This window comes from Neoarius graeffei, chromosome 11 (genome assembly GCF_027579695.1).
Source record: "Neoarius graeffei isolate fNeoGra1 chromosome 11, fNeoGra1.pri, whole genome shotgun sequence".
In the NCBI taxonomy this organism is placed as follows: Eukaryota; Metazoa; Chordata; class Actinopteri; order Siluriformes; family Ariidae; genus Neoarius; species Neoarius graeffei.
This window is the reverse complement of record NC_083579.1, coordinates 65,848,780-65,864,891: the sequence shown is the minus strand read 5'-3', so window position 1 is coordinate 65,864,891 and position 16,112 is coordinate 65,848,780. Positions and strand designations below refer to the sequence as shown.

The 16,112-nt window shown below is 41.6% G+C and overlaps 1 protein-coding gene across 4 annotated transcripts in view; it reads left to right on the top strand.

Annotated features, from left to right (window-relative positions):
- aqr (aquarius intron-binding spliceosomal factor) overlaps positions 1–16,112 on the top strand; it is a 151,428-nt gene that overhangs the window by 43,896 nt on the left and 91,420 nt on the right. For all 4 annotated transcript variants that reach the window (XM_060934600.1, XM_060934598.1, XM_060934596.1 and 1 more), the window contains 4 exons: positions 6,401–6,503; positions 14,097–14,217; positions 14,304–14,445; positions 14,528–14,706. In XM_060934600.1, the coding sequence (XP_060790583.1) occupies positions 6,401–6,503; positions 14,097–14,217; positions 14,304–14,445; positions 14,528–14,706 (545 nt within the window). The remainder of the gene's footprint in view (positions 1–6,400; positions 6,504–14,096; positions 14,218–14,303; positions 14,446–14,527; positions 14,707–16,112) is intronic.

Genomic DNA, 16,112 nt, shown 5'->3' with positions numbered 1-16,112 from the left:
CCAAAGTCATAAATAATAATTTATGGTGAAAGTAAGAAATAGCGTTACTGACTTGCTCAACTAAGACTGATTTGACTCCATTGATTGTGGGTTGACTCTCATTAAAACAGGATAGGTGTTATAACTTATCCAACATACATGTACATGCATGCATTTTCACTGATAAAACGTAAAAGGCTAATTAAATAATCAGATGAACTGAGACAATCACATTCTGAAGCAAATTAAATAATCTTATACCGGTAACTTAAACACACAATACAAGTTACATGCATTAATCTAAATGCAGGTAAACAACAAGTGTTGTTTTTGTTTTGTATCCAAATGAGAGTCGGAGCTTACCCGTCTGTGTTCTCGCTTCTTGAAGGCCGACCTTGTGGCCGGTTGTTTTGTTTTGAAACAATCTGACTTTCAGTTGTTCGTTCAGTTCTCCGTTCATTCGCTTCTTCTACGCAAGGGTGAGATGGCAGCGATATCCAGCGGAGAAATCAGATGGCTGCTCCACTCATTCTCCATTTTCTCCATACTGAGTACTCCGCCATTACTGCTCGGCTCAGGAAATTACTAAAACCTGGGACAGGACAGGACGTCATTGGTTTTAGCAACAACTACGGGGAGGTCACTGCCCGAGCGATAATATGTTACGTCCTGGGTTTTAGCAACAATCCTCGGCTCACACTCCGGGAGAACTGGTGCAAATGAACTTACTTTCCTTTTAAAAAAAAAAAATAAATAAAATAAATACTTTCTTTTTCTTGTAGTTTTCTTTAATTGTTGGTACTGCACTCCAGTGTTTCCCACAGACCAGGTAGCAATTTGTGGTGCTCCACTGTGCCGATGAAGGAATCGTGTGCAGTGGTGTCGTGGCGGTCGGTGGAGTCGGTCATTGGGGTGTATGCAAAGTGTTTCCAGCGGGCGGTGTTCAAACACATGGTATTTTTCTTCAGAGTCACCTGCTGGGACTATTTTAAAGCTACAAGAAGCATTTGAGATTATTCAGTTCAATCTAAATTCTTTTAAGTTCTTTAAGAGAAGGCAGCTAAAACAATTTTTACCAGAACCCTGCCTGGTTTCATTCCTCAACCCAACTTTACATTACAGGGCAGGCCATTAGTTTGCTGGGCTTGATGTTGGTGGAAAACCTGTCTTTTAAATTTATGAAAATTACTCACCAAAATTGAAGTTTTTTACCTTAGTTTTTTGCCTTTTTGGTGGCAATCTTTCAATCATTCTTTAGTTGACATTCAAGGAATAAATTGCAAAAAACAAGCTGGAGGTTTTTATTTTAAATATTGAACTCAACACTTACCTCAACCAATGCTAAAATGAAATAAATAGTATAATGTAACAACAAAATAATAATATCATAATTAGATGTAAGAAACCACTTAAGGTAACACCAAGGCAACTAACAACAATGAAAAAGCATTACCCTAGTTGGTGCAAAGCCTGCATGCCCTATCAGAACATTTAATTCTGCGTGGCTTCCTGAAAAAAACTCAAGTGCCCTATCGTTCGGGACCATTTATGGAGATTCGTAAGCAGGCTGCCAGGTGTTCCCCTTGGAGCCTATTCCTGAGGTCTGTTTTAATCTATGGATAAAAAAGCACTAAAATTTCCATTACATCAAAAAAATATACAAAGAAATACTGAATTTCTGTGTGCTTACCCTATTCGTAGCTGAGAAATCCCACTCGCAATTCAGAAAAAACTTTTCAGTACTCATCTGGGTTAAAGCAGCAAACATTGAGAGTCAATGAAATTATAATAGTCAAATAAATACGAAGTTATTATTAGCCTATGGGCATCCTACAGTAGCCTATCTCAACTACCGCATTGTTTCTTAAAATATTCAGATTTTATGCTTCAGATAACATCAACTAGTCATCCCCGCGAGTATAACACTTTATTTAGGCTAGTGGGAAATCCTTATTTATTGTGAATGGCAAGCCATTATTAATAACCTGCATGAATGCTGAAGCGGGATAAACGGGATAATGCAATAAGGCCGGTGTCTAAAAATCGGTCTGCGCATGGTAAATTTATACCAGCGCACGATCAGACCGTGACACCGGGTTATATGCGCAACGGCAGACCTGTGTACACGCCTCTCCGTCGCTGTGTGTGTGTGTGTGTGCGTGAACGAGAAGAAAGAGCACTATGAATGAGCGGAACGATACGCAATGGAATTTTTTTTTTTTCTTCAAAATCGTGAGTCTGATTATGTAGCGATAGGAATCCATTGTGTGGCGCTGCGCCACACAATGGTCTATGTATGGGAAACCCTGCGCACTCTTTCAATACGGGCTTATAGCCAACGCTCCAACAGATCAGAGGTCTCGTACGAGTCTTCAGTAAAATGTGCAGAGCAGAGGAGAGACCACTTCGTGGGCGCCCAATGTGCCCGTGAACTTCTCACAAAATGCATCCAAATCTTTGCAGTTTGAACATTCTTGGGCTGTGAATGCAACGTAAATCCACCTTCTGTCGTGTTGCTGCACCCGCCAGCAACACATCTACGTGGCACAGAGATGGTCGACCCCATTGTTCACCCAGGGGGTTTCTTTTCAGTTTATTTTCTCGTTCCAAAGAAAGACGGCAGGTTCAGGCCGATTTTAGATTTAAGAAGGTTAAACCATTTCTTGAAGGTGCTTCCTTTTCGAATGCTACAAACAACAGATGTACTGCAAGCGGTCACAAACCAGTCCTGGTTTTTCCAACAACCCTCGGCTCACTCCAGGAAGACTGGTGCAGCTAAACTCACTTTCCTTTTAAAAATAAATAAATAAAACAAATACTGTCCTTTTCTTGTAGCTTTACTTAATTGTTGGTACTGCACCCTCTTTCAATACGGGCTTATAGCCAACGCTCCTCAACAGATCAGAGGTCTCGTACGAGTCTTCAGTAAAATGTGCAGAGCAGAGGAGAGACCACTTCATAGCCGCCCAATGTGCCCGTGAACTTCTCACAAAACGCGTCCAAATCTTTGCAGTTTGAACATTCTTGGGCCATGAATGCAACGTAAATCCACCTTCTGTCGTGTTGCTGCACCCGCCAGCAACACATCTACGTTGCTTGGCGATAAATTAGCTCAAAATGGAGGATCGGAGTTGCAGTCAGCTCGGTGTTTTAGTATATCGGAAATGGCGATGAGACCGATAGACTTCCTGTTGTGATGTTACAGACGTTAAGGTCATTCACTCAGACCGCTACCTATATAAATCACTTTAATCGTAAAAATTACTATATTAGATTTATTGTTAACGCTTAAAACTATTCCTGTGCCATTCTTGAGGTCTCAAGGCATTTATAAACGGAAGTGAGGCCATGGATCTGCGTATCTCCTTTAATTAATGTTGTGTCTATATGTAGTAAGTTCTAGTATTTTCGGTCAGTCAGTGCACCAACTGCCAGTACATCATTCATTCAAATCCCTCATCTTCATTTAGTTAGAATGCTCTCCCTGGGTACATGGCTGTTCCGGAGCTTAGCTAAACAGTCCGTTGTCAACGGTCCATGAGCTAATGGCTCTATTCGTGTGTGTGAACCTACCTTGGTGCTACTAAAGCATTCCTTCACCATTAGGAGTATTTCCTTAGGAGATACTGTTTCCATCTGCATGTATTCACTCAGCACCAATGACAGCCTTGAGTTAGCTAGCAAGATTTTGACTAGTATCCTTATTTGCTAGGCAGAGCTGGTGTTAAGAACGACAGACTGCAATTCACTGTCTTTCCACCATGGTTCATAGCAATACTGTTTTCACTGATTCAGGATGAGTGAGCTCATGCCTTTTAAGAGGAAATATTCTCCTTGGTGGACAAGAAAATGATGAGTGTAGTACTTCACAATGAGAAGTAGTGTAGATTATTATTATTATTATTATTATTTGTAATTCACAAAAAAAGAGAGGGGTCATATGGTCAATACTGGATATCTGTGCTCTGAGCATGTATCCCAGAAAATATGAATTCTGCTGAAGCACACAGACCTTTATTCCTTTGAACATGCACACAGCATACAAATTGTCTTTTCCTTCAGACTTTGACTGAGCTCTTGGATGCCATTCAGGATGAAAGGTATGTGCGTGGTGATTCGCACAGAAAACTGGCACTTAGCTCAGTTGGAGCAGGTTTCGAAGCATACCACCATGCTCCGGAGTATCCAAGTACCCTCGGCTTCCATGTAAATGTGTCCAAAAGCCCCTAAGACAGTTTGTGTCTAGCCTGTTGTACTAACCAGGCTTGTAGTACTCGGGTCCAGGACTCGGACTCGAGTCTGACTCATGCCCTAATTTTAAGGACTTGTGACTCGACTTGGACTTGAGCACTGATGACTTGGACTTGGACTCGTGCATTAACTGCATTCGGACTCGTAAATTGGAGATGAGGACTCGGATTTTTTTCTTTATTTTTTGTAACGTGCCAAAATAATTTGGCCTAAGATATTTATATCTACATTCATTTTTGTACTAATTTCATGCAAGAGTGTCACACCTGCGCGCCTTGGTGCATGCATCAGATAGACTCTCGGGCGTGCTCCGGACAGTGCGCACGCCAGGCGGACTCTCGCTCGCGTGCTGTAAAGGACTCACACCGGCACAGGATTAAAGCACAATCAGCGCGCCTATATAAAAACGCACTTACTTTGCGAAGTATTGAGTTGCGTTGCTGACACATTACCGAGCCTTATTTCCTTGTTTGGTTTCCTGATCCCTGAGTTCCTGTTTCTCGTCTTTGATTCTGCCGAGCCTACGATAGCCTGTTTGTGCCTCGCTCGACCTATTGCCCGTTTCACCGTTTTACGATTTTGCCTGCCGTTCTGGATTGTTTATCTTTCTTCACTTGTATTAATAAACACACCTTCTGCACTTGCATCCGTCCCCCAACCACCTCTGACAGAATACTTCACACTCCCTGACAAAGAGAAGCACATTCACCTGGTCATACGGCATGTTCAGGAACAAACTAATGTTAATGGCGGTGAAACGGCTACCGTCAAACGGTGCGGTTGGAGTCTTGTTCTCAGACTCGACTCGGATCAATAGTGGACACTTTTTTTAATTTATTTATTTTTTAAATATACGGTATAAATGATTTGGACTTGAACACTGGGGACTCGAGACTGGACTCGGACTCAAGGCCTCTGCATACTCTTGCGACAAGGCTTTCGCAGATAGCTTTTCGCAGACAGTTGTAATTTATCGTTGAGCGGGGAGTAATAGGCGTGTGCGATGTTATTCACCGGCACAACGCAAGGGGGAGCGAAGTCGCTAGGAGTAGTTGGTGGGTGTGGTTAGTGGAGTGTTTATCCTCCAGTTACTTATAATGACTAGAACTTTTTATTTTTATAATGACTAGAACTGGAGTCGTATAGATGTACGTACTTCCTCACTTCCTCGATCAACCGCTCTTCGTGCTGCTCCATCTTCGCTCGTGTTTTTAAAAATGGCGGTCGTGAAACCAAACCAAACCGGGAAAGTAGGGAAGCGGAAGTGCGTGTACAGCGGATGTAGAGTGGACCAATCAGAGCCCTCTTGTCTGCGACGCTGTCTGCGAGGCTTCTGCGGTGGTCACAGTTTTTGGGAGGTGCGCGCAGAGCGTCTGCGAAGGTGGGGGGGGGCTACGCAGACGCTATCTGCGACACCGTCTGCGAGGACTGGGTTGTCAGCATAAATTGGCCTTCGGGGTTTAGTGACTCGACTAAAACACGGGTACCAACCCTGAATTCATCATCATTATAGACACTGTCAGCTCTTATGTATCATATTTTTATCAGTCTACACTTCCAAATAAATGGTTGGGGCACATCCCTAGCATGTGGAAGATGGAACGCAGCCTGTGTGAGCACAGGCTCACTGCAACTAGATGGGAAAGTGTGCCTCATTAATTTAATAAACTTGTGAAAGCCTGACAGTAAACTCTGTAAACAGCTGTGTTTGTCACACCACAATAACACAACCAGACTGTAAAGCCTGTTATCCCGTCACTGCTTGCTGGTGAAGGAGAGAAAATGAGAGCTCAGTGTTGGGGTGATTTTGTGTTTTGAAATGTTTCTTTTTCCTTTAGGGAAAGAGACCTACATAAACTCAAAGCGCACCATTATCTATACCATCCTTTTCCTCTCGTTATTTTAAGAATAATTTACGTTTTTATCGAGTGATCACACGATGGCCAAATTGATCATCCATTTCATGTTCTACCTGTCGACCAAACGTAGTGCTGTTACCCATTGCTGCTAACCAGACTGAAAAGTTTGAGACCGCTACAGGTTAATTATCTAAACCTATTTATTGACAACCAGTTTCTCTTTTGATCTTGCAAGCGTGACCATAGTTGCTTGTCTTGTGTAAGGTTTGCTCAGATCTGACTGTATTTGTCTTCTCTCTGATTTCCTGCAGTCCCAATACCCTTCACCGGGTGGCGTCGTACCTTTGCCTTTTACCTGAGCTTCCAGAAGGAAAAGACACGTCTTATGACAAAGAGATGCTTTTAGAGCTACTGGTAGGTTTGAAATCATTTTTATTTAATTTAGTTTTAATTAAGACAAGCTGTCATTTGCTGACGCACAAAGTCAGCATAATAGTGTGATAGCTTTTTTGTGCGCGCGCATGCTGAAATTAATTAAATGTTGACCTTGAAATGCAGATTAAGCTTTTTTTTTTTTCCCCCCCTTTCCTCCCTCTCTCTCTGGCTCCTCATTTTTGAAATCCAATTAGATTGATGAATTCTTGGCTGAATTGGCCACTAAGTGCTCTGTTTAGAGAGGGCGGAAATGGCCGGGTGTTTGTCCCAGACCTTTTCTGATTGCCCCCTAAGCTTTGTCTCCAGCTCCTCACACACTCGCATAAGAAGCCCTTTTCACTGTGGTCATCAGCATCGCACCTCTGTCCTACTTTTCCCATGATTAAGCTCTCCAGCTGTCCTCCAGACTTTCAGGAGACACTTTGCCATAATTAATTCACTGTGTTGTTGGAGCCAATGGAAGTCCGCTCATTTAAGTGGCCTGTGTTGCCCCTGGCAATTCAGATCTCATATACTCTGTCCACACTAGGGATTTTGTACCGATACGATACTACTTTCGTACCACAACACCTGTCCACACTAGCAACTATACTGGTACTGTAGCGGTATAACTGTATCAGTACGAAACCCACAGTACAGTATCGGTACTGTAGTGCTTCACTGTAGTGTGGACGGATGAAGCGGTTCTGTATCGATACAAATATAATGCGCATTCGCAATGAACCATTCCTACTTCTTCGCTGAATAAAGTAGTGAAGAACGGAGATTCGTTTTCTTTGTTTCTTTCTCAACTGCCTCGCGCGTTTTATACAATTCGACTGAATAAATGACCACCAGAAATACAGACTGTACATTGACAACAAAAAGCACACACACGTTGTTCCATCCGCCATATTCTTGGAAACATTTCGCGCACGCGCATTTCAACTACCGTGAAAGAAAACCGCAAACATTTCTCGCTAGTGTGGACAGATGCACTAAACTGTACCGGTGTACTTTGTATCGATACAGTTATACCACTATCGTACCGGTATATATGTGAACACAGCTAAAGAAGAGGCCTGTAAGTCTGTATTGCAGGTCATGCACATGATATGCACTTTGGTGACTGACCCCTTGAAAATGGTTCCTCCAGGAATGATGACGTTTCAGTTGTCAAGACAACGGAAAAACTAAAATACAAAAACAGAAAGATACGTCACAATGCTCTTGTGCACAAAACAAAATGCTCTTGTATTTTAGTTTTTCCATTGTCTTGACAACTGAAACGTCATCGTTCCTGGAGGAACCATTTTCAAGGGGTCAGTCACCAAAGGGTTAAAGGATATGGGACATGGATTTTTACCTGGGCATAATTATGTATAAAGGGCATAAGAAATGCCATCTAAATCACTGCAGGGAGTCAAAAACGTGAAAATCATCACATTATTCAAGTTTTTCTATACATCAGCGTAAAACAAGGATTTGTTAATGAGCTAGGTGGTCACGTGACCCGTGACGTCACAAAAACTTTCCAAGGAGCCAGCGCTTGGGAATCTAATGTAAACAGGTTACCGAAATGGACACCATCGACAGTGACATTCCCGATGTTTCACAGAGATGTGAAGTTAGACCTTATCAATTCGAACCGATAGCTGGAAATTCACATGAACATAGATCTTGTCTTTACTCTGACGGGTCAGATGATTCTGAGAGTGGGAGTTCATTCAATCCCCATGAAACTGAAAGCGGTCGGCTGGATAACACTTCCTGGTAAGTTAAAAACAATTCTGCTCAAAGGCTAATGATCTGTTGAAAGAAGTATTATTTTTGTATCATACATTGAAAGTTCATCATAGATCTAGCTAAAGTCCGTTGCAAGCTAGTTTTTTTTTTTGCTGATATTTTTCGAGATTGATTGAGATACAATGCTTCCAGAGTCCGAGATGAAAACATTCAAAATGGCGAAACGAGTCAGAATTATGATAATCAATAATTGATACACCCAAAATTATAATACTAATCCTTACCTCGGCTTTCAGTCGCTTAGCGCAGATGTCTTCAACAGGGGGGTCGTGAAATCGCACCGGATCACTCATATCAACAAAAATATTCCTGACCTGTCCCCTGGCTTCTGTGCAGGGATGCAAACAGCGCGCCTTTCGGCGGATGCCGCCTTTTTCACGGCTGAATCGCGCAGATCCGATTTTAAAAAAAAAATAGCGATGTTGGTTCATGGAGCATGAGGCATGAAGTGTAAGGATGAGAGAGAGGCGGTTTGGGTCGGGAAGCTGCGCGCATTTGTGCAGCCTGGCGCAGGTGTGCGCGGCTTCCCGATTTGAACTGTTTTTTTTTTTCTCATCCTTATGCTTCCTGTTTCATGAATTAATATCGCTCAGTACCTGAGTATTAATGTTGAAAGAATCCTCAGTGAAATGGTCCAAATACAGTTTGTGGGAAACATTAGGTGCAAAGTTTTTTCAACAGGTGTTCTGTAAAGTTGTCCTACCAAGCCTACTGCGCATGCGCGAAGCCTACTGCGCATGCGCGAAGCCTACTGCGCATGCGCAGGTGAGCCCACACTTTCCTCAGCTTCGGGTCCTTGGGGAATGCAAAAAAACTTACTCCAGGGCATTTCCCATTGGAATTATTGCAACCATAAGCAGCACAATACACCATGATGTCCAATGTATGATGTCCAATGTACTTTAAAGACTATAAAAACAATTTTCTTGTCATCCACTTCTCCATTCATCTACCCGCTTGTGCTGTGCCTGAAAGTTTTTGTGACGTATGATCACGTGACAGCGGCTCTTACGGTTGCAAAAAATGCATATCGGAAGTCGAGCAGAAATGCCATATAATCATCACGAATATAACGATTTTGCTGAATTTAATAGATGATTTTGTATTTGTTGATGCAATTAATTCATATTTTTAATGGAAAGAAACTGATATAGCGTGCTTTTGTTTCATGTCCCATATCCTTTAATGGTGTACTTTATATCACGGGTAAATTCAGGAGCAAGATCAATGTAATTCTCCTATTTTATATTAAACTTTGGTCAAATATCTGTAACATTTTGCATTTTGTGCAATTTTTTTTTACCTTGCGCAATACCAGAAAAATTCAGTTGAAATCGAGCCATTTGAGGCGAATTGGTCCGCCTCTGAAAAAACTTGGCATTTGGATTTCCCGGCAAACACTGATTTTCGTGACGTCGCGTGCGGGACGCCTCCTTCTGAATCCTACATCAGCGCTGGTTTGTTTATGAGAAAACGACCTGGTGGTTTTCTGCAAATTTCTTCAACGTTATCGCGTAATTATTAAAATGGTGAACAGATGTATCGTAGGAGGGTGTAGCAACACCAGTCATGATGGGATTAGTACTCATCGTTTCCCAAAAGACCGGACAATGAGAGAGAAATGGGAGCGCTTGGTCTACACAGGCTGTGCACTGAAACCGTGCAAAGCTCTCTCAGCCTGCTGGCGCTTCCACAAGTAACGTCACGAATCTGGCTCCAGACTCCCTTGGGATTTTTCCAGACGCGTTTTGTTATTTAATTTTTTTCTGCTGTAGACAGATGGCCTTGTGCAAAATTACCCTTCTGGATGAGTGTGTAAAGGGACATAGATTCATATTTAAAAAAAAAACGAAATTGGTCCAGGATATGCACTTTAAGCTTCAAAAGGATTTGCTTCCTACATGTTATTTTCAGAGAAATTGATTCATTTTGTTGTATAGAGGAAGCGCTGACTGGCAAAAGCAGCAAATGCTTATGTGATGGTTGTAGAATGGCTTTCAGACTGTCAAACTTTTTTTTTTTAAATATTGCTTCCATAAAACCCAACAAGTTGAGGTTAAACTGGCACCTATTCCTTGTTATACGAGAACAGAGATCAGGATTAGGTGCATGGGGGTCCCCCCCCCTTTTTTTTAGGGGGGCGGCACATTGTACAGGTGAGAAACGGAGAAGCCTGATGCCTGGGTAGCTTTACCTGGCGCTCAGCAGACAGCTTCACACGTCTTTATTTCTCACTTCTCTTCACACACTGTTTTTCATTTCCCAGGTTGGGTGGGGAAGACACGTACACACCTCACCTTTCTGTCTGAGACAGAATGTACCGTTCCTGAATTACCATAGAAATTAGTGTCACCTAGGTGAATGTTTCTTTCCATGCGTCACCAAACTGCAGAGAAGGACACTCATTGTTCTGCCATTCATCTGCCTTACAGGTCACATCTTGATGGCTTTTAGTCGCTTCCGACTACAATAGTGAAAGTGGTCAAATGTGTCTTGCGATCTCATCACTTAAACCACTTACGCATTTATACTCAACGGTGTTGACTTTTAATGTGTCACTAACGTCAAAAGAACAGTCGCCAGTGTCAGGTTCATAATTTTCCCACAGAATTGAGCTACTTTTGAGCTGCCCAGCCACACCGTTTGTGTATAGTAAAGCATGCATATTTTATGTGCAAAGTCTCCTTTCACGTACGGATCGTCTTGCTGTTCAGAGCTCTGATCATTAATGTATAAATGTATATGTGTCAGTGACTTGCTCTATTTCTCACTCACTAGTCTTTATTTATGACAGTAGAAGTAGTAATGAGACCATTTTGAAACCTAAAGAAATGCCATGTTGTTAATACGGCTTCGTTAGCTATACATATGATGCGTTTTGGGTCAGAGAATTAGATTTGGAAAGGATAGATGATGAGTTTGGCAGTACACAGGGTGGGCCAGAAGTAGGTATACAGTATTTATTCATTATTCCTCTGTCAAATATCTGCGTTACTGTGCGACTGTAGGGGTGTTCACACGGCACATATTTGCATTGATGCTGCACCGATGTATTTTGTTGCAATATATCTTACACCGGTGTAAATTTTGTGGAGCGTTCACACGTCACAAACCTGCTTACTAGAGAGAAGCGTGTTAGCACCGGTGCAGCCCCACTTGCGTTCACACGGCAGTTTTTGTTATACGTGCTATACGATAGTAATAATGCGGAAATGAAATATGCGCATTCGTGAAAATGTACTTCCTTTTCCCGGTTGTCATGGCATCACCAAGCGCCGGGAAAACAACGTGGATGAAGACACCAGTGTTGCCAGATACTGCTGACGTTTTCCAGCCCAAAATATGTTCAAATCCGCCAAAATGCACTTAAAACCGCCCAATCTGGCAACACTGGAAGACGCGCAGTTCTGTTGTTGTTGATATTCGCCATTTTGGAAGCGCAAAATACCAGGATGCAAATTATGCAATGCCCGTATGTAATCAACTCTCCTCCCACGTAGCGAGTCTACCCCTGTAGCGTTCAGACATCCCATTTTATATCGGTGCTGCCCCGCAAACTAGCATTTACTCCGGAGTAAATTTCTTCAACCACCTCCCGAGCAGGGTTAGATTTGCACCGGTTTAAGCAGCTTTCAGGGGCTACACCGCTATAACTTTGTACCGTGTGAACGCTCTACCGGGGCAGCCCCGGTGCTACACCGGAGTAAAAGTTGCCGTGTGAACACCCCTTGTGTCATGGATAGGTTCCCAGAACGTTAATGGAGGACATTTCAAGCACTTAAGAGACTAAACGTGACTCGATCAGTACTCATTACCAAAAAAAAAAAGAAGAAATAATGTATACCTACTTTTGGTCCATCCTGTATATTCAGCCACTGGATGGCAGTGTTCAAGGAAATGTTATTATAGAGTCGGGTAATGTTATGATTAAAGCTAGAGTCTCAAATAGTGAGAAATTGCACAATAAATAATTTTCTAGACTTAGATTTGAAACTCCTGTCTGTTGGTTATGTTTTAGAAACATAAAATGAATCGTAACAATACAGACTCCTGTTCCTGACTAAATGAGTTTGGTTTGAGTTCAGAGTTGGGTGTTGGCTAGTATTTTGGGGGCCGAGTTTGATGCAACATCAGGTTGCTTTTGGCAAAGTTCGCAAACCCCTGACATTACAAGTGCTCACTGAAGACGCATTTGAGCCATATGAACATACCAGGTCTGAACAGCTAGCCCTCTCTGCTGTTCTCTTGTGACTGGATCACCTCTGGGTCTGATATTTAACAATTATTCCACGAAATCGAGTCGTACATGAGCTGATAGCCGACGAGGCGCGTCGCACTGAGTCGGCTATAAATCATGTACAACAAGATTGAGTGGAATAACTGTTTTATTCTATCCACATTCACTGGATTTTGAGAAATGGAGCATTTTTTTATTTTTTGCAAATTCGATAAATAAAAACTTTTTATACAAAACGTCCGACAAAATCATTTACGCTTGGAATGTAAACAAACCAGCGAAATGACAGTAGCAATTTGTGAAAAATGCTATAATAATAATAATAATAATAATTCTTAAAAAAAATGTTCTTACCATCAAATACTTTCATTCTATATTTTGTTGCTTTTTTTGGTGGAGGGTTTGTTTTCGAGTCGAGTTTTTATTTCGTCCTCGGTTGGTTCAGCAAAACACGCGGCCATTTTGTTTTTCTCTACTCACAGTATATGAGCTGATAGCCTTGTAGTAAAGTAGCCAATCAGAGCATGCGATCGCTCATATCCAGTGAATGTGGATAAAGTAATATGGAATTTGTTGTGCTGAGACAGCGTCTTTGTATAAATATTAAGCTGAGAGTTGAGGCTGATAATAAACGTGATGTAATGTTGTACTAGGGCTGCACGATTATGGAAAAAATGATAATCACGATTGTCTTGATCAAAATTGTAATCACGATTATTAATCACGATTATTCTTGATGTTAGGGAAATCACTTAAATTTTATTTCACTATATTCAAACAAACAATATGAACAGCTTTCAGTGCAGAATGAAATTTAAAAGAGAAATTCTGATTTCCAAATGACAAATAAATGAAATTTATCCAAGAAATTACCGAAGGATGAAGGAACTGAAAACTCAATTGCAACAATTACATAGCATTATACTGAGGCCTACAATTTTTAGCTAGAAAGACCAGCCTATCAACATGCTCTGGCTTTAAACATGAGCGAAGGCAGGTCACAACATTGCCTCCAGTGCTAAATACGCTCAATCTGTTACCTACTCTCACACGATCACCCCTTGAAGAAGATACCGCCAGTGTTGCCAGACACTGCTGACGTTTTCCAGCCCAAAATATGTTCAAATCCGCCAAAATGCACTTAAAACCACCCAATCTGGCAACACTGGATAGCGCTGCACTGAAGCTCTGCGCACTTGGCTTGCTTGCTTATTTAGGCGGAGTAATGAAACCTTACATGCGTCGGTTCGCCCCCTAATGGTTTGGCGGAGTACTGGTCAAAAAGTGCTTGATCAGATGTGCAGCAGAGCTCGCATTTTAAATGGAAATATATCACGATTTTCATTTAATTTAATCGTGGCAGCCAAAATCGTGATTTTCGATTAAATTCGATTAATTGTGCAGCCCTATGTTGTACTCTGAGCTGATTCTCCACAATTCCAAGTTTCATTCACCTCTACGTAGTGAGGATCAATACAGAACATGCTTTCTGAACTCGGATGTTTAATTAACCTAATATATATATTTTTTTCTCTCTCTTGTATACACAGGTGTCGCGTCATGAGCGGCGGATCTCACAGATTGAGCAACTTAACCAGATGCCTCTTTATCCGACTGAGAAGATTATTTGGGATGAGAACATCGTCCCCACCGAGTACTACTCTGGCGAAGGTTTACATTTTCCTTCACTGTGAAACAGTATAGCACATTGAAATGTGAAAAAAAAAATCTAAATTTCAGGTGTTTCTTGTACACAGGGTGTTTAGCTCTGCCGAAGCTTAATCTGCAGTTCCTGACTCTTCATGATTACCTGCTGAGAAACTTCAACCTTTTCCGTCTTGAGTCTACCTATGAGATCAGACAGGACATAGAAGACATTGTGCTGCGAATGAAGCCATGGTAATTAATTAACAGCATGTCAATGCCGATTATGTAGTACTTGGTGGACTGCTTGTTTAAAACTGCTTCATGTCTGCTGTAGGCAGTCCGAGTATGGTGGAGTGGTGTTTGGTGGATGGGCCAGAATGGCACAGACCATTTTGTCCTTCTCCATCGTTGAAGTGGCGAAGCCTAACATTGGAGAGAACTGGCCTGCTCGAGTCCGTGCTGACGTCACTCTGAACCTCAATGTGCAAAACCACATCAAAGCTGAGTGGGAAGGTTGGTCTGTTCTCTTATGTACATTTACATGCATCTTAATAATCCATTAAATCTACTTTTTAAGTGGATGTAATGAGTTATTAATGGAAATTACAAATCCTGAATGAATTATGTTATCACTTTTGATCTATTTTACATTCTTCATTTGCATTCACAACACAGATATGCAAACGACAGGAGCATAACACAAGCTGTCATACCAGCCGAGAAAGCATTTAGTCCTTTAGGGACCTTGCAGTCCTTAATCATGCTCAAAGGAGACAGCAAAGTTATAGAATAAGACCCATTGTTTTATTTTGATCATCTCCAACTTTAAACAATATTAATATTCTGTGAGTAGCGTATTTTAAAATTATTATACATACAGACAACATTTTCCATGGAATAAAAACATTTATTTTTTTCGCGGTACGGTTTCCATCAAATCCTGCGCTCTGACTGGCTGGCGAGCGGGTCCGTATCCTACGATACGAACCCCAGTTACGGACCTCTGGCGACTCGCTCGTTCACAACAACAAACAACATAGTAGCATTTTTTTTGTCAACATTTAGCTTTTTGTTTTGTAAGATTTACCGTATTTATAAGATTATCAAAAATCTTGTAAATTTTTGCCAGCATTTCTCAGGAGAATAGCATTAATTTTACATCATGGATAGCGATAACGACAGTCTTCACAGCAAAAGCGAGTTTTACTACCCTGAGGAAGAAGAAATAAAATAAAACATTTCAGGAGAAAGCTAAAAACTGTTGCTAACGCTGAGCAAAAACATGGCTGAATCCTGAATGACTCAATTTTGTATAAATAGGGGACTACATAGGTGGAAAAATTTAGTTTTTTTCCTGCCATGGAAGTGCACTTGTATACCGAGGAGGAAGCAATTTGCATTACACCCATGAATGAGGATTCAAAATGGCGGCTCCCCTCGGTTTTCCCTTTTGGGCGCTCTCGTTTTCTGTTAGAATTTGGTAAAGAAAAAAATAAATATATTATTTACCAGCTTAAGGTCGGTCCGTATGGTGAAATACCGTGACCTCGGCCCAGAGGGCCTCAGTCAGTACTTTCAAGACCTCGGTCACGGTATTTCACCATACAGACCTCCCAGCTGGTAAATAACATATATGTATTCTATTCCCTTCTAGTGGGTTTATTGATGGCATGCATTTATGATCATCATATCGCTTATCCTCCATGTATTACTCCACTCTCCTCAATGGAGAATGAGCATGCAATATTGTTACGATATTGCATGTTGTCAAGACAACATGACGTCACATGTCAGAGCTCATGCTAATATCCAGTGACAACTTTTCTGCTGCGCATGCGCAGAATCATTTCTTTGTCCGCCGGGAACGAGAGATGATGAGGCTAATCCACTGCAACTGCTAGGATTAGCTATGCTATAAT